The sequence below is a fragment of the Pseudopodoces humilis genome, chromosome 5, assembly GCF_049639895.1.
Source record: "Pseudopodoces humilis isolate 2021_Gansu_Grassland_sample_001 chromosome 5, ASM4963989v1, whole genome shotgun sequence".
NCBI lineage: Eukaryota > Metazoa > Chordata > Aves > Passeriformes > Paridae > Pseudopodoces > Pseudopodoces humilis.
Window position 1 is genome coordinate 8,745,114 of NC_142204.1, and position 27,957 is coordinate 8,773,070.

The 27,957-nt window shown below is 41.4% G+C and overlaps 1 protein-coding gene across 11 annotated transcripts in view; it reads right to left on the reverse strand.

Annotated features, from left to right (window-relative positions):
• Positions 1-68: 68 nt before the first annotated feature.
• Positions 69-27,957, reverse strand: part of DUSP16 (dual specificity phosphatase 16) — a 62,912-nt gene continuing 35,023 nt past the window's right edge. For all 11 annotated transcript variants that reach the window (XM_014256038.2, XM_014256036.2, XM_014256043.2 and 8 more), the window contains 5 exons: positions 27,047-27,185; positions 14,823-14,986; positions 8,323-8,482; positions 7,530-7,653; positions 69-3,692 (listed from right to left, as the gene is read on the reverse strand). In XM_014256038.2, coding sequence (XP_014111513.1) covers positions 2,528-3,692; positions 7,530-7,653; positions 8,323-8,482; positions 14,823-14,986; positions 27,047-27,185 — 1,752 coding nt within the window. In that variant the 3' untranslated portion in view covers positions 69-2,527. The remainder of the gene's footprint in view (positions 3,693-7,529; positions 7,654-8,322; positions 8,483-14,822; positions 14,987-27,046; positions 27,186-27,957) is intronic.

The following is a 27,957-nucleotide window of genomic DNA, read 5'->3' on the forward strand; positions in this document are numbered from 1 at the left end:
GAACTCCTGGCTGCTTAGGGGAGCAGGTCCTGCTGCAGGTAGAACACTCCACAACTCCTTCCTCAGCCTTCTGTATAAACAGGTACCATTTCTGATTTTATTTCATCGTAACATACAGGTAATGTTCATGACACAACAAGATGAGAAACTCACATCTCTCTGAACCATTTCACCAGCTTACCATACACCCAACATGCCAAGTATGCCACACACCAAATGCCATACATTATATTCATATTGAACATGTACACATTTTTCCCTCTCACATCCTCCACTGTGCCTTCCAGACTTCTGCAAACCATTTCCGGTATTGTTCAGGGACAGGACTCCAGCTGAGGTATGAGCCAGGGCACCACCCTGTACAGGACATGGGGTTAAGGCTTCCTCCTATGGGAACCTGACCCCTGTAAGTACTAAGACTACACCTTGGATTCATCCAGAACACACTGGGAATCACAAGGAGCCACAAGACCAGATTTCAGTTCCTCAGAAGGCAATCAACCCCAAACATACAAAGAATGGGAGAGAACACACATGTCTGAAGGAGCACAAAAGAGGAAGAATCTGCCTCCAGGGACTGATACGTGTTAACTCCTATTAACTGGTTTAAGTCAAAGCCACAGGCTTTTCCTGAAATGTGGCTGAGAGGAGCCCTGGTTCAACTGTTTACATAGGCAAATACACAGCTGAAAATAGTTGTGATGTAATCACTTCCACTGGAGATGTAAACAGAGACAAGTGGCAGCACGTTCAATGAACAGCCAGCACCTGACACAGTGTCCAGGGTGATGTCAACCTCTCCTGTGCCCAGGCCCTTCGTCCAGCCTCTTGCAGATGCAGCACAAAGAGCCTCTGAGCTCAGTGACTCGGTGCCTCCTCTCTGTGCCTTTTGCACTTTTTAGGATCAAGTTAATCAATGCTGTAGCTTTCAGTGCTATTTTCAACAGTCCATTGTAGGAAATGAAAGTCACATCCTAGCCACAAATGAAACAATGACAAAAATCTTCTCCACTTTTCAATATAGTAAAACCTGAGATTTGAGTCACAAACTAGCTAAACTTACAGTAAAAAAACCCCAAACATAACCCAAGCTGCTGACTTGAATTAGGGCTTCAGTTTGCTGCTGACAAATTTCTTTTTTAAAGCTGTTGGCCAGGGTTAATTATTTGTTACTACAATTTTCATCTGCCTGCACTGAAATGGGACAAAACAATAGTTTCCCCTCAACGTGTTCTGAAGGGTGCCACCCCTCTCTGACCATAAACCTCTCATGGGAACATGCCCATGTAGCCCAAGGTGAGCAGCAGCCAAGGTGGGAGGGGAAGCAGCTGGGTTACTGTCAAAAACATGAGAAGAGCTGTGCTGCATCTCCTGTGAAACCAGGGCTGTGACACCTCCTTGAGCTGGAGGTGTCTGCCCTGGGGTGCTGAGGGTGAGAACATGGTACAGCCTTCAGTGTCTACAGTTCCACCCTGGAACTGCTCAGTTAAGGACAAAAGTCCACTCCAGCTCATTTTTTGCCTTAAAAAACCCCAAACATTTGAATTGTTTTTTAGCAACTGAATTGTTAATGGGCAAGTAAAGTGTGTTGTGGCCACTTGTACCAGCCACTTCTCTTGCATGTAGCTCTACCTATCAACCACTTCTTTATAGCTTAGAGGCCAAAGTAGCTACACCTCTCAGAAGCCAGCTTAATATCAAAAATAAAAATACTGTATCAAAAGACATGGGGAAACAGTCCTAAATATGGCTCATTCATCTTTTAAGAATTGCTGCTGAGCCAACTGAAACACTTGTGCGTAGACAGCTTTAAAAAAAAAAATCAAATGTGGCCAGTCATTACTTGTTCACATTGCTTATGAACTACCAGCACGTGGCAGCCATAAAAAGCCCTAGTTTATTTTGTGTATTTTTGAGGTACTGGGTTTTTCTTTTTTCTGAAGCAGCTCTCTAGTGAATCACCTAAAGCCTATCCATTAGAACAATAGTTACACCAGTATTTACATTTCTCTGAACGGTGTGTTCAGACCAGCCTTGCTGTAACCAGTCCCTGTGGCCTTTGGAATCGTTCCCAGTCTCCTTTTCTTACAGGAAAAAGGTCTCCCTCCAGAGGTTGGCTCAGTGTCAGGGCTAAGGTGCACTGGTGAAGACGTGGGGCATGGGGAGGGGAGAACAAAACTAGTTCTGACAAGTAGGAGCATGGGTTCAGCGGAACCAGAGAAAGGGTTTGACACCAGGAGAGCTTCCTTGTTAAAAGGCACAGAAAGGATGTGCAATCCATCACACAGAATTGCTTCCTCTGACAGGGAAAGGTCTGTGTTCTGCCTTGCTCCCGGCGAGGGGAAAAGCCCAGCAGCACACCTGGTCTCCTCGGGCAGACGTCGTGGTCACTTCCCTGCAGTACCAACCTTTCCCGAGCTCACAGCAAAGCCTCTTTTTCTTCCCTCCCTCCACCTTTTTACCGGAAGTTTCAGATTTACAGGGACCTCTCACACTCATCCCTGCCAGTCACACGCGCCTCCGCCCCTCAGGACACTTCAATGATTTCCATGCTGCCTGAAAAACTCGACTGACTGCCTACTTTGCCCAGTTCCTCTCTGGACCTGTTGTCCGATAGGATGCTCTCCCCGAACTCCATCTGGCAGCTCCTGCGCTTGAACTGCTTCTCGAAGGAGCTCTCCTCGTGCCAGCTGCGCCGGGAGTCGCCGCGGTCGGCCTGGCGGGGCCGGCGGCGCACGGCGCTGGGCTGCTCGCAGCCCGAGGGCAGCTGGCTGCAGCTGTAGGCGGGGAAGGCGGAGCCGCCCCCGAACACCGCCGAGGCCGAGTAGAAATGCGAGGACTCGGCGGCAAAATACCAGCTGTTGGTGAGGGACGAAGGCTGCGGGGCCAGGATGTCCGAGTGCCAGCCCTTGAGGCCCATCCCCGCGGCGGACTTGGCCAGGTGCTGCTGGCTGGTGGAGAGCCCGAAGACGAAGTTCGTTCTGTAGGTGTCCTCCACGCTGCCGCTGCGGTGCAGGGGGTACAGGAGGGGCCGAGGCGCGGCCGCGCCGCCGCCGCCCCGGCCTGCGTGTGGCCGTGAGGCCGTGCTGTCCAGCGGCCACGGGCCCGGGGCCTCCTGGGGCCGGGCCGCCTCCTCCTTGTCGGGGCTGCTCTCCGGGCTCTGCTCCGACACTTCTTGCACGGGGGAGAACTGGCACAGCTTGCTGCTACCCTCCAGGGCAGCCGCGTGTTTGTAGTACTCCAGCGTGTCCTCGGAGGAGGCGAAGCCCTGCACCGATGCGGTCACGCAGCTGCTGCTTGCCGAGTAGGATACGGATTTGATATCCAAGGAAAAGGAGCGCTTCAGCCGGTTGCTGTCTTCCACCTTGTCCAGGGAGACGTGCAGCCCGTTGATGCCCTGCACCAGCGGGCCGTCCTCCAGCGGGGCCGGGTGCCCGCGGCGGCCGGCGCCGCCGTCCGTGGGCTTGGGCTCCAGCAGCTCCGAGGCGGCGGAGAGGCAGAGCTGGCTGGGAGAGAGGCTGCTGTGCCCCGCCTCCAGCACCTGCTCGCTGCTCTTCTCCAAGTGCAGGAGTTTCAGCTTGCTGATGTGGCCAGGCTGACCGCTCTGGTTCTTGATCTTCTTCTCGAAGTCCAACAGCTGGCCCAGGAAGTTGAAGTTGGGAGAAATGGTTGGCCTCTTTTCTTTAACAAATCTGGAAAGATGGGACAAACAAACCAATAATTATTTCAGGAGCCTGCTGCTCAGGTGTAAGATAACCCTGAGTGTTGTGAATGTCTACAGCCTATTCTTAAAGTTCAATCAAGCATAAGTAACTTGAGGATGGAGTTAAAAAAAGGCAGTTTAAAGCAAAATAATGCTTGCTGCATGCTCTCAGTTGTCTACACTTTAAAGGTGGCTAAAAGGTGTGAGGGAAAGGAAACATTTTAACTCTTCACAATGTCCACAAGCGATTCCAGCAATTTTCCCTATTTACTTCATCACTCGGAACTTTGCTACCTTGGTTTCTGACCAGAGTGAAGAACTCCTGGAGTTTTGCATGAACAACACTTGAGCTTCAGCCAAGAGACCACTTCTCAAGTGCTACGGAGAGTGGACACCTTCCCTACCATTCCAGTGACATCACTTTTTCCTGTCACCTCTCTCATGTCACTACGCTGTTTCTCATTGTCAGGCAAGAAAGAGAGCAACAGTACATTCTGACCTTGTCCAGCAAGTGCCAGCAATTTCTACCCCACGCTGTTACTGACCACTGATGGATGACCAAAACTAGAAAGGTGCAAATGCAGCATTAAAACAAAAACCCTCCCTCAAGCCCTGCAGGTGTTCAGCAGTGCAGGGGAACAAGATTGCCAAATCCCTGGAAGAGCTCATCTATTTTGGGGTGCTGTAGGAAGCAGCCTGGCTGGCACAGGTATGCCAATACACTCAAGCACTGCAAGTGTAATGGCAGTGAAAGTGTTTTGCTGAACCAGGATTCTAAATGTACAAAAGACTTGTATCACATGATTTCTATTATTTATTTCAAAGTTAAATATAAATACATATTTCTTACCTGTCTGATTTCCAGTACAGGTAAGTAAGTACTTTGCTTTTAAACAGGCTGCAAAACAGAGTTGCCCAAATCCCTCCTCCTCCAGTTTTGGTTTTGGTTTTTTTGGTTTTTTTTTAAGAAACATTCCTGGAACTATGATTAATCAGTTGACAAGAGAATTAACAAAGAAGAACCTTGAAGAGCTAAACTGAGTACAAACACACATATGATGTGTCACTGGGAAAATTAAATACTATTAAAAATAAAACCTGTCTGGGGAAGTGTACAGAGGATGAGTGTGCAGTCATTAAAAGCAGTGTGAGAAAAATGGAAAGGTGTAGTTGTGTATGTGTGTACATGCTAGCACATGAAAAATGTCAAAACTTGCATTTTTATTGCTACTTTTTGTTGTTTTTTTTTTTTTATTTTCCAGAGAACAAACAATACTAGGAGTAGCTAAGCTGACACTATAGCCTGGAATATCAGATTGCACAAACTGATAGCGGAAACTTCCACCAAGAAGTGCAACACTGGCAAATGGAGAAATCTAGTGAGTCTCCTCAGGAGAAATTCTGTAGTTTGTCCTCTTAGCATTTGATGTGAATGTTTTTAACAGTTTGCTCCCAGGAATTCATAGTTTTTGTTAATTTTTTTCCAGTCAAAGTTGTACTTGGGTTAGCTACTTAAAGCAAGGTCCTTCTTGCCTGTGTTCTGGTAGCCTCCCCAGCACTCTGTTCTTTCCACTTTCTCCTCTCTCTCCACAATACTGGGCAGTCCCAAACTTAACATTAGAATTTTTAAAAATGAAAAGAGTAGGGAAAGCATGCTGCATCCCCTGACAAGTTTTAAAGCTTTGCAAGCTTTTTCATCTCAAAATACACACTATTTTTTCCAACTGGAAAACATGTATAATGTTTAATTCTTATGTTTATTTGTTAAATAGTCCATTATACAAAAGTTTTTAAAAGTTTATTTCTTCGACTTTGTAATAGTATCACCTTTTTATTTTTGTAATAGTGTCAGACAAGTATTTTATCTAATGACTTCCTGTTGTAGTTTGACATTAACTGACATTTAGGGAAAGAAGTAAGAAACCTGCCACACTTCCACTAATTCAAAGAAAAGTATTTTTCTTTTAAGCTTGGCCAGCAAGAGATCCCAAACCAATGTGTGAAAGATTCTGTAGATGATTCTCTCTGAGCTGTGTCAAAGGAAACATGATGAAATATAACCTAAATTTCACAGCAGTTGCTCACTGCTAAGAGAAAAAGACTTAGTGGGATTAATCCTTCACATTCTGTTCATGCTTTTGGTTAAGATACAAACAAGAACATAATGCAGAGATTTCATGAAGGAATTTAGAACCTCCTAGAAGAAGTTCCTTGAAGTGTGTGCATTTTAGAAGTCTTTTGTTCACTACAGCTCTGCCCTCAGCCACTACAGCCTGAGACCAAGCAGATTTTTTGACTGAGCTCACACCTTGCACAGTATCTGTCCACATCCACTGTAATTCACACTTGTTATCTGCACCTGAAAAACAGAGCTTTTAGCTCCTTAACCAAATCTGTTCCATGTTGAAATTCCTGCACAACACCAAGCTACCAGCAGGCTCTAGTGAGGAAATGTGGGAAGTGTCCAAACACAACAGGAGAGAACTGTAGCTGAGGCACCTCTTACATGCAGTTTTTTCATTGCACACATAACGACATTCAACAGCTTAAAAGAAAAGCTTCTGTGGAAATCACGCTCAATATAGCAATATCCAGTGTTCATCTCTCTGTCCTCATCCTTGTTTTAGAGGTGGTGGTAACAAACACACAGGTTATTCTAAAGGGGCTCCTCTTCCCCCTGCTCCAGGTTCTGCATAACTCCTTACAGTGATGCACCAGCTGTGCCAGGGAGCCCATCAAAAAGAAAACCATCATTTTTTGTACAACACAACAAAGCAGTCGGTTAAATTAAATGCAGAAGTCATGCTAAACAGCAACCAAGACACCTGGAGAGTAGGAAAGTGTTCACAATCCAAGTACAGAAAAAATGGGATGTGTAAAGGAGGAAAGGGAAGGAGATCTCCACAAATATTGCCAAATGAAGTTATTCTTCAAAATACTTTCTCCACAATTTTTGGTTGACTTCAAGAGCAACAAAGAAGCTTTCTCCATTCCTGGGTATTTCACTTGCAGGCAGTTCTCTGTGAGCACTACCAAACACCAAAATGCAGGAGACAGATCCAGCCCAGCATTTGTCCTAAGTGTGGCTCTAAATACCCTCAGTTACCTCTTCAACCCTGACCATTCTGCTGTCCCTGTAGCTCACAAGATGCTGTTACACGTGTGCTGTAGCTCTGTGTGTTTGTATACACAGCTGTGGTTCAGGAATGGTGTTCACACCAAAACTCTCCAAAACCATGCACTGCTCCTCTGCAGCAGGATGGAGAGAACTGGAGGCACTAAAGGCAAACATCATGGGTTGAGATAAGAACAATTTACTGGAAACAGTGATGAGATAAGAAAATGAACAGTAACAGCACCACAGTAATGACAAGAGGGTATGAGAAAGAGGCAAATGATTCTCACCATGTGGAAACCCCACAGCACCTGCCCCAGGAGGGACCCTTCCCCTGCTCCCAGCACTGGCAGGAGGTGGCACAGAATAATCTCCAGGTCCTGGCCATGCCTCTCCTGGCTACTGCAAAAATTAACCCCATCCTGGCCAGAAGCAGGACAAAACACATACATGGAATAGGCAGTTCACATTCCATGTATTTGGCTGCTTGGATCAAAGACCATTCTGCAGTGGGCAATTAATATTAGCTGTGTGATATTTATTCAATACCATTAATTTGTTTCTGGAGGAAACCTATGCTTAAAACAAATGTGGCCAGTGACCTACCAAATTAAATGTCTGTTTCTACCCTTGCTCACAGAACCTTTTATCATCCACCCTAAAAACAAGGCAACAGGCACAAGAGTTAGTAGGAAGGGAAGATGTCCCTACCTGTAAGCTTCATCCAAGGACATATCCATTCTTTTCATGATGTATGCAATAGCAATTGTGGCAGAGCGAGATATCCCAGCTAAACAGTGCACCAACACACAGCCATTGGATGCTTTTGCTTTTTCTACATGGCAAAAGAAATTGGCAACTGTCAAACTCAGCAGCATCATACTGGGATGAAAATTTACAGAGAAAGTAGTGTTACTGAAAATTATTCAAAGCTTCCAAATGAACTGCTAATTGCAAATCTCATGGAAGCCTGAAACAAAACTCATTTTCTCTAGCACTGTGTAGTAGCATTGAGTATAGAAAAAGCATGACTACACACAGGAAACATCCTGTAGTCACAGCATAGCTCATTTTAATGTACATATAAACAGCCCTATTTAGATGTCTGGGAAAGGTGATTGCTTCTAATTTTATATTCAAGTAAAAAGCAAGCATTCACGATGGAACTAGTTCAAATCTGGCTAGTTCACTTCTCAAAGGTAAAGACAGAAAGTGTATGTCCAAATTTCTAATCCACTCTCTGCAGACATACATCAGGCATCTAGCAGGCTGCCTGAAAGCTCTGAAGTGCCTTTGCACTGTAATGCTGGAACATGCAGTGGCAGAATCTCCCCTCTTTTCGCTCCTGTGCTCATGAAGTGATGCTGATCATGTCCCTAGATTCTGAGGGTATTTTCACACCACCCAGAAAGCACCTGGGGCTTCTCTGGCCAAAATAGCATGGCAAACACACAGAGCGATCTAAACACTGTTTGAGAGAGAGAATTAAATTTTTTCTACTCACCTATAAAATCGACTGATTTATCCAACCAAGGCAAAATTTTCTCACAAAAGCTGTCATTCACAGGCACTCTGAGGAAATGGGATTCTGGAATAAAATCAGGCTTTGGACAAGTATTGCTGGCATTCAGCACGTAGCCAATGTCGTTCTGCTGCATCAGCTCCTAGGAAAGAGAGGGAGATTAAGCCTAGACAAGTCAAATGGTAGCTTTGGCACATTACAAAGCTAAAGACCAAACTGAAATTTGTGTTGGAATTGCTCTAGCTGTGTAAGGGACATTCTTCTAGGAAAAAGACAACTCCTCAGCTTTGAATTATTTTAACAACTTCTAATGAGACATCCAGTGTGTCCAAATAACATATGAACTGCAAATCCCATAAAAACAAAGTTAACAAAGAAGTAATGGTAGAATACCTTCTGCTACTCTGAAGCATCACTTCCAAGAGAATGAACTTTTTGCTACTTTGGTTTAAATTTTCAGCATGCAAGCTGACAACAAACACTTCCCACATGCAGTTTGCTAACCTGAATATATGTTTTCCAGATCACATATCTAGGACTGAAATTGCCCCATCACAGATATTGGTGAGAAATAGGAGATTAAATGGATGCCTCCTGCAGTCACCTCTCAAGTCCAGGAGTTCCTTGTTTCTAAGGGAATGTGCAAAACTCTCTCAAAACCTCAAGAAAAGAGATGAAGATCTTGTATTAAACCATTTCCACACAGCACTGAGTGGCATTTTACAGGAGTCCTGCTCTGTGATATACAATTTCAGTTTTCAGTCTCTATGCCTCTTGCCTCTCAGAGAAATGTCACAGGAACAAGCAAAGACAGTCTGTATATTTTAAGAGTCAGCTGGGCTTTTAAATAAGTCAGTTTTCATGACTGAAATAAAAGATAGGTGCCTCTTTTCTACATTTTGACATATGTGTGGTATTTATAGTTGGGCAAAGTAGTTAGTGATGCAGTGGGCACCTTAGTCCAAAAACATGTGGAAGAAGTACTGGAAAAGTAGAGATGGCTCCAATACAAACCATCCAGTTTCCTCTAAGGAAGCATCTTGAAACAGAAAGCAATTTAGCATGTTAGAGTAATGCTTATCAAACTGCCATGGTTCAGAGAGGATCTGGCAGTACTAGGCTTGGACACTACTTACACTGAACATAAACATTGAGGAGCTTTTGGCCAGATTTCTATGGAAATGCTTATCTCAAAATAAACATTAAAAAAACCACCAAAAACAAACCCCAAAATCTGGTTTTAATCCTTTTGCTTTCATAGCAGATACATAATAAAGTTTGTCAATCCACAGGAGCAGCAGCATGAAGGAATTCTACACTGCTGATTTTAACTGAAGATCTACCAGTAGAAAAATACAGTCACAAATCCAAATGGTTGATTCTTTCCCAAATTCTTTCTGCTAGCATAGAGATCTTTCAGTGAGGAGCAACAGGGATATGCATATTAGCAGAAAAGCCAGAACTCTATCTTGTTCAGTCAGAGCAGTCTAACTAACATGTGATGTTGAACACAAGTAGCCCACACGAATGGCACAGCGTGTGTAGAAGGGATGAACACACACACAGGGATATCCATGCATAAATTAAATGCTGAGTGAGAACCAAGAGCTACAGGGGAGAAAGGAATCTCCTTCAGTCATTGGCAGAGGAGAGTGCACAAAGTCCAGCCAATAGTGGTTCTAAACAGGGATTTTACATTAATTTCTGCTAGGGAGCTGATTTTTGTTGCCTGGGGTAAAATAAACTGATCCTCCAACCTCTCATCCGAGCTCCCTCACATCAGCACATTCAGAGGCTGGAGGTGTGGGCACATTAAACCAATGGACATGCATTCTGTCATGAACGCATTCATCTAGGGGAACAGGAGATGGACAATTCCTTGCAAAGCAAATAATCAGAAAAGTTATTTGCAATGGTCAAAATAAAAAAAAAAAAAAAAAAAAAAGAAAAAAGGAAAAGGACTGTATATGTCAAGGTAAGTTCTCAGCCTTAGTGCTTCTTGCCCTGCTAATTTCTTGGGTCACACTCCCAGTATAGCTTACCTTCTCATCAACAAATTGCAGTATGTCCCTGTTTGCCTCTCTCCCCTGCTTCACATCCCCCAGCTGAAGCACCAAGCTCCCTCCAGCCCTGCATGCCTTCCACAGCTGTTGCTGCTGCACCTTCCTTGCCTGGATTTCACTCTCACATACTGACATGCCTAAAAGCAGGACTGCTGTAAGGAAATATGGGAATATTGGGAATTATCCAGAGGGGAGAGGTAGTGAGAATGGGATTCCTGGCACAGGGCACTAACTGCACTAACTGGACTCCTGGTATCTTACGTATGCCGGGGGGCACCTGATCCTTAACATTCCCACCCCACTGTCCTGCACCACACAGCTTTTCCCTTCCAGGATCCCAAAGCTCTTCAGCAGCAAATCCTGGGAAACAATTACATTGAGCTGAAATACTGACCCCAAACCAGCTTACTCCCTTGTTGTCACTGCTTGAAGGTGAGTGAGGAGCAACTGGAATATCCAGGACGAAAGCACACACAGGGTCCTGAATCCCCAGGTATGAAGAGGGGGATAGTGAAAGCCTCGCTAAAAAATGAACTGCCACGGTCAGGTTTGTTAAGAACATAGCTAAGGGGGGGGGGATGAATTGGGAAGGATAAAAAAACTTATTATTTCTTTTAAAATATAAAATTGCCATTAAAAACATAAAAAGCCATTGATGGGCTATACAGTCCAACCATCACCACTGCACAGTTATGCAAGGTTTTTGATGTGGAATTGATTATTCAAATGGAACAAGAAGGCTGCAGATGCCAAGTCCAAAATCTACAAGCCAGGAAAACCACCCCAAAATATTAGTGCTTGTCTTTCAGACTGAAGCTAAAGAAAGAAGTTATGCTTCCTTCTGTTCTGAAGAATCAATCATTCCCACTGTGACACGCTCCAGTGTAATAACCATAACAGTGCCTTCATTGTGAGGCACCCAAGAGCAAAAAGTGAATTACAATGGAAGATCCAGAAATCCTAATACTAACAACTCTGTGAAAAGAAGGTAAATGCTCTTTTGCAAGCTTATTTACATTTTATGACTTGTTTAATCTGAAAATTAATAGCACCTTAAAATGTTATGTTGTTCTGGGAAATAAAATCCAGGTCTGGAAGAAGAGAATAGTTATTCAAGTGGGAAAGCAGAAAGTTTTACATTTTAAATGCTGGTACAAGCTATGAGGTCGAAGTAGGATGCTCCTTCAGACCCATAACCACACTATAATTGCTTTCTGTCACACTAACTTTCAGAAAAGACACTGTCATTCCTGTGTAGGTTAGAATGCAATTTTCCTCTCTTTCACAAAGAATAAGGAAGATCTTCTGTAAAAGTAAATACTGTCTTGCAATGCCACCAATCTATCACAGGAAAATAACCACAATGTAGCACACTGATACCCAAACCAAACTTTTCTCTTAGAACTCTTAGGGGGTTTTAGCATTTCAACACTGCAAAAAATACTAATGTTTTCAGAAGTAAGCATTTAGAAAGAAATCTGCAAAAAATATTAAAATTCTCTTAACTTTCCTAAATGAATCACTAGTTTTGCTGAAGGACAGAAACCAAGCATTTGTGGCTGCACATCTTTCCTAAATGAAGCATTATCAGCAGAGGTATTGAGGGTAAATAGCATTAGTATTCTGAAAAGGTCATGAATACAGATTGTCCTGCAACAACAGAAACATTTCCCTACTCAGGCACTCAGAGATAAGCTTATAAAGATTCTGACAAAACAAGCTCATCGCGATAAACTTGATGAATTACAGATGTGAATTTTCATCAAGTCTAACAGTAGTGCTGATTAGTAGTTTCTTGCAGATACTTTTGAGATTGTTTCATTTCAGAGAAACTGGTATGTCTAGTGAATGGAAGAAACCACGAGAACTCACAGCACTTGAAGGCAAAAATAAGGTCAGTATACAACATTATCTTAAGTTTGGGGAATCCCACTAGAATTTTTCAGGTATTTGTTTGTTTTTTTAAAATCTGGATTTGAATAGAAAAGAGCTATTTTAATCTTAGCAGAAAGCTGACTTCCTGTCCCAAGCAGCCTCGGCAAGGCCATTAAAGTAGAACATGCAAACATAGCCACTTACCAGCTCTTGGACTGTCCTAACAGAGACAGCACTTTGCTACTTGTCCCTCATTTTTTGTTTCTCGCCCTCTGCTTTTGAATGTTCTTCCCAGATTTCTTGCCATGCGTTTCTGGGCAATCAGTGTAGTCAGTCATCCTGCTTGCTCTCCCCAATGCCCCTGTGCAGGATCCAGGCTTCCCAGAAGCCAAGCACGTTGCAGGAAGAGCAGCAGAGATCCATTATTTGTGTTTCTAACATGCCAGTGTGTGGCTACCACTAACTTTTAGTTTAACCCAGAAACTGATTAAATCCAGGAAGCTGGGAGTTGCTGGTATTGTGGAAAACATCAAGTGCTTTCTAAGAGTGTGCAAATTGTAATTTGTTCCCACAGCTTCTTCAGTATTTTCGGGTATGAAAGATGGGAGCCATTTTGCATTTTCCAGAGGCAAACATGGAATCTGAAGATGTAGATAGGAGGTAGATAAGCCACTGGCACTTAGTTCTAGTTTAGTGCAGCCAACAAGCCACATGCCCAAGAAAGAGGAAAAAGTTAAAAAAATTAGTAGATCTGAAATAAAAAGATTTATATTTGTCCTAAAAATGGGTAAGAAATCTAAGAGATCACCTTAGATCTAAGGTCACTCTTAGGTCATCTAAGAGGTGGAAGGACTTTCAAAACACTGGTTGTCAGGGATGATACCAGGTATTAAGAACTTCCTGAACACCTGAATAGGTGGTGTGCTATCATTTGTGTGGTTCTCCATACAGCATGGCAAACACAGTAATCCTTGGTTTTCAGTCCAAAGAACATGTGAAGAAGTACAAATCTGACCAGCTCCTGGGGTTCTTGCACTAATTCCAAAGTATCTTCAGCTACAGGGTTTCCTTTGACACACACTGAGGTGACACCAAGATTGCAGACACTGACACAAACAGCATAAAAACATCCAATACCTTATCAACTGAAAGAGGTGGTTTTTTTAAAAATTACTTAGTTCCTGCTGGGGACCATAAATTATTTTTGTGGTAGGAAGAGTAATAAGCTGCTTTGACATCCATCATAAGTGAATCACTGAATTGAATGGCTGACCTGGCAGTAAAGACAAGGAAGATTTTAAAGGACAAAGTACATGCAATGACTGCTGACTATCCTCCATTTCTTTGCCTTCTTCCAGAGCAGTTACCTTCCATATGATTGCTTGTGTGTTAAAAATCCCTTTAAAATAATTGTGAAAAATCAAAAAATAGCCTATTAATGGCCAGACTGGGATGAAGCAAAAGTAGAAGAAACCAGTGAAAATTTAAATGGTCAAAGTACATAAATATTATTCAGTTACAGGACTACTTATGATAGCTCCTGGCTTAAGGTTTGTACGTAGATAAAAAACCATACACATACTCCTCGCACATAATTAGGGGAATATTCTAGAGCAAAGCACTCCTTCCCTTTTCCCCATCCATATATTTAATGCCAGCTTATGAAGGCTGTTAGGGATTCAACTAATGCATAGAACTGTCAGAGAGCACGGGAGGGAAGAGGGCACATGCAGCACAAGGAAGAAAAATTCCCTTTGAAGGGACCCAAGGTGCAGGTTGGAAGCAGTGTGAGCTGGCTCCTCATGGAGGCAAACATCTGTGGTTGTACATAGGAATAGAGACCCATAGCAATTTGAGACAAGCTCTCTTAGACATCTGATAGTACAGCATCCTACAAGTACTATATTTGATAATTTTGCTATTTTAAGATTTTTTTTTTTTTTTTGCTATTCTTTAGGAGCAGAAATTACTCAGTTTTAGTAATTTAAATTACTTAGAAACAGTAAAAGCTTCCTAATGCAGTGCCACCATAAAAGCTCATTTTAAACAATCCCACTGATTTCAGTAGGTGCACAAAGATTTGTTTGCAGTAATCCCTTATTATACAATTCATGGTGTTTAAATGTTATTTTTTCCAAGCACTTGAAGGAAATACTAAAACTACATAATCTTCCTTTGTCCTGCTGTAACTATGAATATAATTGTGACAACCTCCAAGACCTGCCAAAACAAGCCAGTCAGAGCTGTGATAGGAACACACTTGACCTGCTTCCATGGTAGGTGTGATATTTGCTGTTGGTTGATAGGTTCTTGAGGAATGTACCATTTCACCTGCCACAGGATGAAGGACAAAGTTTCATATGACATGACCCACAGATTAATTACGTGGTGTGTGGATCACTGCTTCTCCCACAGCTTTCCATGGCTTGTGCATTACCTGCATCCACTTCTGCTGTTTCACAGCTGTAACGATACACCATGATGGAAGATCCCTGGAGATCAGATATTCATTCCAGTGACCCACATGGCACCCAGAATGCTCACCTTGTTGAGGACATCTCGCTGGCACCCAAGGTAGAGATGAGGGAGGATTCTAGTTGGGCCAGTGTTGGAAACAGGTAGGCAGGGTTGAGAAATACAAGTAGGGATGAGTGTGGATTTTCCTTCACAGAGACCAGGGAAAGAGCTGGAGAACTCAGCAAATCCACCTGTGAGAGGAAGAGCAGGTATTTAATCTACAATTACAAAAAAAACCTACCAGTATTTAATCTACAAATGTGGTGGTGCCTGTGCCAGCTGTGGGAGAGCAGCATTTAGCATAGGAGATGGGAGAGGCACTGAGGGGCAGCAGGAAAGCCTTGGCAGAGAAGCTGTACATGTGCATTTTCCTTAGGTCAGCTTTGTGGTTCTCCAGACAAAATGGGAAACACAGTAATCCTTGATTTTTCTCTCCCCAGAATATGAGAAGAAATACAGATCTTTCTGTGGAACCATACATAAGCAGCCAAGGCCTGGCTACATATTCCTATTCTGCCTGGAACATTTATTTCTATCCCTCCACTTCTCAGAAATTTTTGATGCTTCTTCCCATTCTTAATATGTGGAAATGATTCTTCAGAAAAACAGGCACAGCATCCACCACACCATGAACAGGCACACCTTTCAGTCTCCACCCCAGCAAGATGCTTTCTAGACACTTCCTTCTCCCATATCAGGTTTATACTGAGAGCTCATTAAGAAAAAGTCATATTTACTCTATTTGGTAAAAGCATGAATATGCATTTAGTAATGCTTACTTTTAAAATCCTACATAACTAATTTAAACCCTACATTACTAATTAAAATCCTACAGTACTAATTAAAATCCTGCAGTAATATTTTGAATGCTGCTCCACAATTAATGTACTTAATTCAGGACACTGGAAGAAGTTTCATCTTTCAAAACCACACCAAGCCAAGGCTTCTCCATCTCAAGTGAGGGAGGTGAAGCAGAGGGAAGACTTGCAAAGCACAGTGAAAATCCCCAGCTCTTTCCTTCCAGACAAGCAGAATTTTAACTGAAGAAAGGGAAATTATAACCCGATCAGAACGGAACACCTTGTTATCATCAAGGAATTGAAGCAGTGATGTGCTGAATCTGCCAAATGCTATGTTCACCATGATTACAGTTTGAAGATGCAAATTAAAATTATTCAGGAATAAGCTAATGTACTGTTTTGCCAGGGCTTGCATTACCATTGCCTGAACTATGCCCATTCTTTCGATTTTAAAAACTGTATCATTAGTAAATGCAGAAACACCAAAGCAATAGTGTGTAACAACCCATTTTATCTAATAAAAAAAGCCAGCAAACAGATTTTAGAACAAACATTCTATGAGCAGCAATTCCTGCTCAGTCTCCTGAATAAATAAATAAACAAATAAAATAAAGAATTTGACTAGTTTGTTAGACAACTAAGGCACTGCCCATCAGGAGCACAGACCCTGCTTGTTCCATATTTGAGAGGAAGAATTGCAAAACAATTCTCTCACATACTTGCTAAATTTTTTCCTGCATGGCCTAATGTTTTCCTTTCTGTTACTGGAAGCATTTATAGGCAGTATATACCTCTGAGATTGAATTTAAGCAGTTATTTGAGAGGGTGGTGAAGAAGAAATCAAATATTTGCCTTGGTTTCATTTGCTTATCCTTTATTTGCTGGGAGCATTGTTGGCTGCTTTGTGGATCCTCTCACCAGCATGACTGGAAATAGAGAAGTCCTTACAAAGAAGCTGCACAAGCAAGGATTTTACATCTGCACTATCTTTGCAAAAGACTACATGGAAAAAGTTTGGAAAAAAGGGTTTCTTCCCAACTACCTAGAGATTGGTCTCATTTCTGTGTGAAACCTGTGACAAGAAATTAAGAAGGAAGTTAATGTGCAAAACAACTGAGATTCTGGGGAGATGGAACCCATGCTCTGTAGTCATAAGTATGAGGAGCAGTCTTTTATTTTTATTCCAGGACTCTATCAAGGCCAATTGAAATGATTCAAGATTAGATGCTTCAATACTTCCTCTAAGGCATTCATCCTTTCAAAGTCATGTTTCTTCTTTTCTACTCATGCTCTCCTAGTAACATGTTGCTGCACTACCTTTACAACATGAATTACACTCACAAAACTCTCAAATCTCTGAAGTCTGACATTATACCACCTGCCTTCACATGTGCACCAAGTGAACCCTCCTTTCCTCTGACTGTATTTTAACCTGCTGTTACTGTCTGTACTGAACTGATTTGAGAAAGCACAAAAACAGCAATTTGTTTCAAATATTAAGCTGTCTTCCCTGACATCCTCTATGACCAGTTTTTCAAAACGTTAGTAGCTTTTCAATGAATCTGGCTTTGATTTATGGCACTTCCCAATATGGAAAACCCATTATAGGTCTGTGAATGTGGAAAAATTGCTTTAAAAAGCCCACAAACAAGCAAATCCCACACCAAGAAAATACACATAAACATATGCATCCTGTTTAAGTACTAATTCCTTTAAGTGTCACAAACTATCATGGGTCTGGAACAACAGCATCCACATGTATGATCACTGAGCTGTCAGGGCATTATGACACTCATTTCTGTTCAAAAGAACTCATCACTATTTGCTTGCACTAACTTACAAAATATACGCATTTTTAAAATACATAAGGAAATCTATTTAAAAAAGCCCTCAGTGCCAAAAGATGTATAGAGAAAAAGGATTTATTTCAGATGTCTCTGTTCTCTAACACAGATGGTGGCTCCCCAGAGTTCCCAAAACTGAACTGTATGACCAGACTACATGAGGAGCCTCTTATGAGGAAAGTGCTTTAAGCACTCGGACCACCTGTACAGTTCAGCTGTAAATGAAGCAGTTTTCAAAAAACAAACCTTACACACTTAGAAAATTAATTTAGTCTACAGGTAGGAATGCAGAACAGAAAAAAGAAAAATGGGACAGGTTTTGTTTCAAATTCCATAATTTGGGGATGACCTTTGCAAGAAGACAATTTTTTTTTCTTTAAATCTTGTTACCTACCACAGTTGGAACAGGGCCATTGGCAGCACTGTGCAGTTTCTTCTAATTAGAGAAAATATACTTTTCTTCTGGAGCTAGTTTCTAAATAACACCCTTTCTCCCACCACTGCTCCAACCTCATGTGAATCATAAATCAATCACAAGAGCATGTTGAAACTATGGGGGAGAGGAAAGCAAAAATCACAGATCATTAACAGAGCTACTGGGTTAATAGAGTTTCACTAAATTCTTTGATAAATGTCACTGGGCCTTGGAAATAGATGACTGACAAATAACTCCAAAATATTCACTCCTCAGTAGCTCTGAACCACACAGGTTTTCTGTATTCTTAGTGGTAAGCTGAGCTGAAACAGCTCTCTTGACATTCAACAGGATGTCTCTACAAAACCGTGCCAAGGTGCCAAAAGCTCTCTAGTTTTGCAGCCCTTGTGTGTGGCAGACAACCCAACGCCTCCCAGTCCTTACAGTAAAGTGTTTCTTGCTTACAAGCCTCCACATCCATTAGCTGAAATCTGGCAAGATCCATTGAGTTTCTTGATAGCCCTGTTGCTATGGTTCTCCAAAGTGGTGACTATAGACTTCCCTTTGATCAAGGCTTCCTTAACTACAGCTGGGATCATGAAGGTATGATCTCTAAGGGAATCTTGGTATCAAAAGTGTCAGCTCCCTTCTCAGCCAACTCAGGAAACAAAACAGGGCCAAACCCAGAATGGATGAAAAAAGTTTCAGCAAAATTCTGCAGTAAAATTATTCCTCCTTATAGATTCACTGCCTAAGTCCTTATATAAACAGAAATCCCAATTAACTTCGCTAGAAACTGGAAAAGGCAGGGAAAGAATATGGGATCAGGAGGCAACAAATGACAGAGAAGTATTGCCGATTTGGGAAGTGCTTCCTTTCACTGATAGAATGGAATCCATCCAGATCCTTATAATTACTTAGTTTAACTACCACTAAACACAAACCATAAATTAATCCAGAGGATTGACTCCTGAGAAGCACAATCAGTTACAGCAGCTCATTTCTCTGTGTTCTGTGGAAACAGAGCAGGAGCATTCCAGCGCTGCCAGCTGCCCTGGGGCGATCAGGGACAGAGCTCTGCAAACCCGCCTGCAGATTTGCAAATGAAAGCTCTAAGATGCTAAAGATGCTAAGCCCAAAGGTCTTGATTTGAACACTTAGTACAAAGTTGTGAAGTGTAGATCACATTTCATTGTTTTTATCTAACATTGAATAAAACCTTTCCAGTTAAATGACATCATAACAGGACAGCTGGATGGTTCTTATGTTTATTCCATATTACACTGGTTTATCTTCTTTCTCCTGGTCTTTTTATTTTCTTCAATGGGATGTCAAACCATTCAGAGATGTGACCATAATTAAACAAGACAAATTCACAGGGGAACATACTAGTTACTGATCTGGCCCAGGGAAGAGCAAGAACATTAAACAGAAGCATCAGTTACTAAAAAAAATCAGTTTTCAAAATGTGAGCATCATTCTTCATTCACACCACAAACCACAGATGCTCCCTCATACATCCATTCTATCTCTCAACTTACACATATTTCTAACATGTAGGAAAAAAAATTCAATCAGGAGATAATATCTCTTTATAGTTGCTCATAACATTACTGTTGAAACAGCCAATTCTGTAGTTCCTTTTCATCCTCAAGTATCTGCAGAGATGTGCGTCACAATTTTTATCCTTAATCACCTAGAGAGAGCTGCTCTTGCTAATTGGGCATGTGCATACTGACAAAGCACAGAAAGGAACAGAGATCTGGCCATGCTTCAGAGACAAGGTGGGTTAAGTTTGGGTGTGAAACTGAAGAGCAACAGCTGTGGTGCAACTCTGTGTTTCCTCACAGCTCTGCAAGGAAAGGGAAAGATGAAAATAGGGGACCTTATCATTAGGTGTGACTTGTTTTTTCTGTCAAAGTATGGAGGCAACTCCTACAAAGGTGAGAGCTCCATGCATACACAAATCCTAACAGTTAAAAATGTAGAAACAAGCTGACAGTGCATTTGTGCCATGAGGATTTTATACTATTTTTTTGTAAATGCAGCCATGAAACCTAACTTGGAATGAAAGAAAGGTGAGAAAACAGATGTTCACGTTTGCAGTGAGCCTGGCCAGCTACAGCTCAATGGAGAACCCCAGCAATTGCTTCTTAGCCCCAGAGCCTGGCAGTGTGGCCAAAGCAGACGGGAGAGGAGATTCAGCAGGAGAAGAGGTAGTAACCAGGATAAAAGTCTCTGGCACCTTCTCCAACTAATGGAGACCAAAGACCAGAAAGAGCGGCTTTCCACTTTCAGGCAACATAAACATGTTTTCTATCCAAGTAACTGAGGGGCTGCAGAACCAAGGAATCCCACCTGCCACTTGTGCCCATCTCACAGCAGATCCTTGTGAACTTCCAGCCTGAGCTACCTGAGCTGCTTGGTCACACCAGCAAATCCACTCCCAGCTCAGCTCTTCAGGGAGAGACACTAATTTGAGGCTCTGCACTGTACCAGAGCTCCTTTCATACACCTCACAAGAACTTCCTCTATTTTTTTCATTTAATTATTCCTTTTGACAAGCCTTTTTGAAGCTGACCAATGAGCTTTTGAAACATCTTTTGTGAGTGACAGCAGAGACAGACAACATGGCAACTCCTAAGAGCTTGGCTTCCCTAAAACTCCAGACTAAGAAAAGCCTAGGAAGTGTTTAATACAACATCCCTGCAGCTCCATGTGCCTCATCCAGGACACAGAGCGAGCCTGTCTGGTGCTCCTGATGGAGATGTAAGAGACAGTGGATGTGTTCTTTCTTTACATGGAATCTGCTGATAAAGACCACAAACAAGGCACACCAGTAACAGAGCAAACTTTGGCATTTTTCTGAAGTGCCATTCAACTCAGATACTGCTCCTTTCCCCCCTGCTTTGGATTCTGACTGTTCTGAAAAAGCCAAAGGGAGAAATTGGTTTCCTTCAATGAATTCTTGAAAACAGACTACAAGCTACTTCCCTGCTTTTCCCAGAAGACCTAATTGTCTGTCAGTCCATCAGTGTTAATTCAGCATCAAAACCCATTATTTTAAAGCAGGGAGTGGAAAAGGTCTGAGACCCAAGTGATGAGTCAGAAAACCAAAGACTACATGTATGTACTAGGACAGCATTGCAAGCAGGAGACTTTGAAGCTTGTGGATTTAACAGACAATTCCACCTTTATTAAATCCAGAATTTGCTTCTTCATTAAGGGCACTAATTATTCATAATTTTATACAACCACATACTAATAAATATTATATTCCTATCCCTTTTTAAAAGGAATATTGGTATCCTTTTATTTTTTCCTTTTCCATTTAATTTTCCCTTTTAGAGGAAATAAAGAATAAAAAGGTAGGGAAATTTGCAACTACCTCTAAAACATAATATTTAGGCCCCATGATTCTATGTCAGCCTCACCAAACGCCTGTATTCACCAAAGGTATGCAGCAGAGTAACTCATATTTAGCTTTTGGGGCTTTTTTTTCCTCTTTTAAAGAGCAATTTAAAATTTGTTACTGTAAATACTGATTAGTGCCAGGCCGGTAAGGTAACATTACCGAAAACTAGGCTCAAAAAAATAAATCGGACTTTGCACTATAGCAAAGACAAAATATACAACCCCCAAAGTTTTATGTTTGCTTTACCTCAGAGGCTCTTCATGCTCTTTCCCAGTCGCATTCCCATTGAACATTAATGTGTTTATCTAAAAGCTGCAGTATAGATTTTTCCCTTGCGGTAAGGAAGGAAAGCTGTAAGCTTTCTGACTCACAAGTTTTATGCAACTGCAATGTTTCCACTCTGTTTAAACGAGCTGCAGACCTCCACAGGCCATTACAATTCCTGCATTCCAGCTCCGCTCTGCAGGGACCCATGCCATTTTCCATTACATAAGCTCAGGCTGGAGCGCCCTGTTGTGAGGGCTCCCATCCCATTCCTATCCCCCCCTCCTCAGCCACAGGGAGTCGTTCCACAGGATCCAAGCTTTCACAGTTTGGGAAAGCCAGGAGTGTTTTTATTCCAGTGGTGTTCAGAAAGTGCCCCCATTATTCCAGGTGTTTTACAAGCACAGTAGCAAGGGAAGTTCTTTGCCCTTGAGGGTTTCTGCCTTTGGTAAGACAAGGTTAATAGTCAGGTTAAGTAAACAAGGAAGGGGAGATGTGTGAGAATGGGGTCAAGCTTCCCATCCCACCCAAGTGCCATATTCCAAGTGGCACGGCAAGTACAAAGAGCAGAGTGGACACGCACACTCGCCCTTTCTGCCTTTAAGGGGAAAAAAACCAAAAAACCTTCACCATAATTTCAGTCAATTGAATTTCTCAAGCATCCAGACGTATTCAAAACAAAAGCAAACTTAACAAGTTATTCTTGGGTTTGAGAAATGGTATGTGAGCTCTACTCTAGTCAAACTTTGCTCTCTCTCAAAAGACAAGTGGATACACATATGAAAGTAATAAACCCTACTCCTGTTCTTCAAGTGCTTAAAACAATTATGGCACTAAATGAACACTGAAAATTGCATTTTAAGTACAGAGGGTGGGAGGATATTCACAGAGGCCTGGCTGTAGCCAAGGGTACTAGCTTTCCTGAGCTCTCTTAAAAATTAATGGAGAGGGAGACTTTTTAAGGGGGTGATTCAGAGCTAAGCTTCTCTGTCACTCTCATCTCTTTCCCACCAACTGTAAACTCCTCCCCACTGGCTGTACTCCATGGGTTATGGGACCACTTGGGGAATATTTCATTCCCTCAGCAAGATTTTTACCTCTCTCTGTAGAGGCTTCCTTCTAATGGAATCAACTGGTCAGAATATCAGGAAAGCTGGCATCATTGTGCAACAATGTCTCCTCCTCCAAACGCTGGCAGGATATTTAACACCTTATTCTCACTCTACTTATTTCAATTTGCAGATAACCTGATTATTTTAATTGATGACACTACCATTTTAGGGTGCTCTGGGGCACTTTGCAAAGACTTATATGTAGGAAACGGTCAGAACACTTTATAACCGAAAGTTATAAAGCTCCAAATCCAAATGTTAAAAGGTGTTATGATGTTTGCCAGGACATTATCAAACATTGGGCCTTCTTCAGTCCACACTAAGCCATATGGTACCCTCTTACTTGACACAGGGGACTGCAGAAACTGGGAATAAAGCCCTGTCTCACAGCCCTGGTCCCTTCAGGACATGGAAAGGACCAGCTCTACCAACAAGAGAATATTCTTCAGATTTCCCACTCCCCTGCCACAAGGAATACTTCTTGTGAAGATAAAGCAGGGAGAAAGCACTGGGCTTTTCTTATCTAGCTTTTCTTTAGGCAAGTAAGACAACACAATGGTGAATGTACCCTAGAGATACTTCAGTATTTTTACACTAAAGATTTCTTTAAATGGGCTTCCAATTTCAAATATTTCTAAAATTAATGGCAGGGTAAGGAAGACTGAAGAAGAGTTCCTGACTTCCCTCCTTCTCCTTGGATCCTCCATGCAAGTGTTCCATTTGATACACACACCTTGTCAGGTGAGGGACAGGTCAGGGGGAAATAAGGAATTGGGAAGTTTCAGCAAAAACATTCCTTTTGTCACATTCCCTGGGTAATCACTCACTGCTTTGTTTCCAGGACCTTTGTCCCATCTCACAGAACTCATTCTGCCTAGGATGCCTTTCAATGTCCACTGCATATGACCCCAAAAAACCACAATAACTTATTTATTTATTTCTCCTTATTACTCCTTTGTGCTCTGCAGGAGTTTGTCAGAGAGCTCTAGTGAACGGAGAATCCACTACATCACATTACTACTGGTATTTTTCATAGGCAGAAGGGTAGCAAGAGATTAGAAAGCAACTCCCCACCAACCATTGTTTTGAGAGGGAGACATACAGTGTTTCAGTGTTAGACTATCACAATTTTTAATGACAGTTTGTATATACAGAAAGGTTTTGTTTTGGTTTTTTTCCTGTTTTTCAGAAAGCCTTCTGTTTAGATAAATTGTTCTGAACACAAAAAAAAATTAAAAAAAAAATTAAAAAAAATCAACACAAAATAAAAAGCTGTGCTTCACCTTCTTCACAGGAAACATTTGAAAGGTAACTGTCACAAAGACATCTGTGCTTGCACAAGCAGAACTAAACCAGATTAAAAGCAGGGGAGAACAAGTATTTATGGAAAGTAGAATATGAATACTTCCGTTCACATAGTGAAATAGAATTTCATCAAGACTCTTGATGTTTACTCCCTTAATAATGATCATTCAAGCAAAAAACACTAGTCTCTCCTAACTGTTTCTGGAGAGAAAGCAGGAAAATCGTAATATTATTAAGTAGGAAAAGACTCCACTGCAAGTAAATCCAATTCTAAACATATGAGAAGGAATCAAGTGACATCCCTGTCTTTAAATCTTACTTAACTCAGAGTAGTAGATGTCATGATGGGAACAGAATTAAGCCCTTTGTGTCCACATTTCAGTATTTTGTGCACTGTTAAAAATTAAGAACCAAACGGAATATTTAATTCCTGAAAACATTCCTCACCAGATTGTAAATATTTTTATGAGGTTATATCAAGATCTTAAACTAATTGGTAAGGGCTCCTTTGAGGTCATTACACCAGTTACTTCAATGAAGAACAACCTCTAGGGCAGAGCACACCTTTATGCACAACCTAAATAAAAAAACACCTCACTGAGTGCTCAGTACTGGGGTGTTTCAACATGAACAGAGGCAGGAATTTCAGATAATCGTTAATTGCCCCTTATTCTATCCCAACAAAAAATATTTTCCTACCCCACAATGTTTAAGGTCACTATTTTAAATAAACCAGATTTAGTGGCATAGGGAAAACTAAGTCCAAAGGTTTTCCTTTTTACACAGTACACTGACCCCTGCCTTCATTATGGGCCATAAACATTTATGAGAGTTCGTCATCAGCTTGCTGACACAACATATTTTATCTAGCATCCTACAGCCACATATCAATTAACTCCAAGGAGCTTTCTGAAAGACTGAATCTTCTCAATTCTCAATTCTTCCCAATTCTCCTTCACCCCACATCCTAAAAGGTTTCTTGTGTGTGCATTGAGAAGCTAGATTTTTAACAGATACAAAAAAATAAGCACATGAACAAAGCACTTAACTATAATAGATCACAGTAGATAATTTCCTTATATTTCCATTTTTTTCTTATCCTCCTTTTCTACTGGTTTTAAAGCCATCAGTTGTTTGTGCATTCATAAATATCCTCATCCTAGATATGTAAACAAATATAGGAGGAAATTCTCAAACCTGATTTTTGCCATTTGACACACTAAAATAAAAGTCCTGATTTTTATAAGGAAGATTTTGGCACATTAAATTCCCAAACTAACTCTTACCAGCTGTGTGGCTAAGTTCACCACAGCTTATGTGCACTACCTTCTTGCTTGTGGTTTAGGTAACTTTTTCTTTTTTTTTTTTTTTTGAACAGACAACAACCACATGCTGGAAATGAAAAGAGAACAAAACCATTTCTCCCAGCGTCATTATGGTATATGCAACTGGTGATTGCCCAGATGATGCACTGGGGAGCTGGGAACACCCCCTTCCTGGTCCTGTCCATTCCTAGGAGAGCCACAGGCAAATCTGAGAGTGGAGACTGAGCATTTCTTTCAGAGGGTCCAGCAGATGAGACAGAAGATCAAAGCCATGTCTCACACAAGTAAGGAACAGTGTAAGGAAGGGAAGTTCATGGTACTTTCCTGTGCTTGGCCCCTCCCCAGCAACTCCCTGCCATGAGGTCTAACTCTCAATTGTAAGAGAGCTGTTTCTACCACGGAAATGAAATTGAGGATAGTCTGATTCCTGCCTGGAGCTGTAATCTTCTTCAATTTAAAAATCCCTCAGGACACCTGAGCAGAGCTGGGAATTCAAATAAAAGGATTTCTGAGGAGATACAAACTGTTTGTAGACTGGCTTATTTTTCAAATAACAATTTCAGTTTAAGAGAGTATTAACCACCTATTTCAGCACTTTTGCATTAAGCATTTACTGTGTCTACACACCACACAATTTTTGGTGGCTCATATGTAAGAAAAGTTACTTAATCTAATACTGTAGTCCATCACCTACAGGTGTAATTCTGACCTAGACAGCAAAGAAAACAAAATCACCAACCCTAGCCAAAGCAAAACCCATTTGGTTTACTGTAAGTAAAGCTCACGTGAGCACCAAACTCATGTCCAAGCACAGAAATTATTCACTTTCTGTGTAATCACCTTCAAAACAAGTTGAGAAAAGTTCTCTCTGTACCACAACCTCTCACTGTCACCTGAAGTCACTATAAACTGTAGTGAGATCCTGTTGCTAAGAGGAAGCATGTCTCTGGAGTTATTTCCTTTCTCTCGCCATTACTCAGTCCCTGTGTTTCAGCATTTCTCAGACACTAGGTGTATGCCTCATTAGATCACTGATCACTGTCACTGCAATGCATTTCTTATTGAAATTCATCATTCCCTCTTCTTTCAGCCCTGGATCTACTTCACACCCCTCCTTCCTCCTTCTTATGAACACTGTCTACTGTTCCATGATAGAAATAATGACACAAGCACACACTGAGACCAGTAAATCCTGTATTATAAGGAACTGAATTTCTATAGGTGCTTTGACCTGGGATTTAAAAAAAAAAAAAAAAAAAAAAAAAGGAGGGTGAAGGAAAAGACCTAAATAAAGTGCTACCACTTAAGGAGCTGAAGTTTAAAATGTCACACAAACTAATCTCCATAACTCTGGGACATAATTTCCTTTGTTCTTATTTTAGTAATTACCAATTCAGTAAGGAAGAGGTTTTCTTCCTACCACGTGCAATACTTAAACCAGGGAAGCCCATTTATTTTACTGGTTTTTGACCCTAAAGGAGAAGACATATGCATCTAAAAACCTCTGCATTGCTCCATTTCCATTTACACGGAATATGTGTAATATATCCCCTGTAAGATGCAATTTCTAAGCACTGCATGTATTATGAGTGTCGCTGTATGTAAAAAGAACTACAGAAAAGTCTCTGCCATAACTGAAGTTTATACCAGCACTTGCAAAATTGTACAGGTCTGCTATACCAACAGCATTTTCTTTCTTCTCTTTATTCAAGTGTTTCAGAGGTCTTTTGGTACATGTCACCTGAAAGGGGTTTCTTTTGTTACATCTTACCTGAAAGCAGATACACAGAGCTGAAATTCTTCTCCAGTTTGCCCAGGAGCACAGTAAGAAAGCAGTCAGATGAGAGAGAGGTCACATCTTTAGAGCTTTGGTCATACACCACCACTTCCTGCTTGCAGTCAATTTCAATCTGAAACACAAGGAACTCAGAGTAAAACAGGAAGGAGGAAGATGATTAAAAGCACCACATTATCACCTCCATCAGGCTTCCCGCATATTTGCTATAACAGCAGTTCAGATATATAGATTTCTTACGCACCTGTCCATTAAACAGGTTTTTTATATACTTCATAAGCCTCTCAGATTTAAATCCCTGGAGAGTTTGTAAATTGATTATTTGCTGCAAGTTGAAGCCCACTCCACAAATTTCTATCATTTGGTAATTTTATATCACTTGTGAAATGCTCTACCTTCAGCTAGGCTGGTGGATTTGTTTAGAAACTGAGCTTTTTAGAAGGTGGCCCTGCCTCACTTTCTGCTTCTGAGGGTTTTGTACATAAACAGAAAAGAGACCCTAAACCGCCTCTAAGCCACAGACGTTTTGGTTACCTGCGCAACTTTATATATAAAATACCCTTTAGATAATAAAAATAAAAAGCTTAATTTTTAGCATGTCAAAGCAAGAATACAGTATATTATTTTTGTACCCAAAACACATGAAACAAATATCAATGGATAAAAAAAAAACAATACCACCCCCCACATTAATTTTAAACAGCATAGCTATTTTCTTTTCACTGATAACACTATTTAGAGAAAACCACACCCCTCCTCCCAAATAAACAAACAACAAAACAAACACCAAAATTCATCAAATTGCCCCCATGAAAAGTCCTTTAAACAGCAAGTAGGAGCCAGGACTGACAGAGAGGCAGTTTCTTTGCAAACAAATGACCACTTGC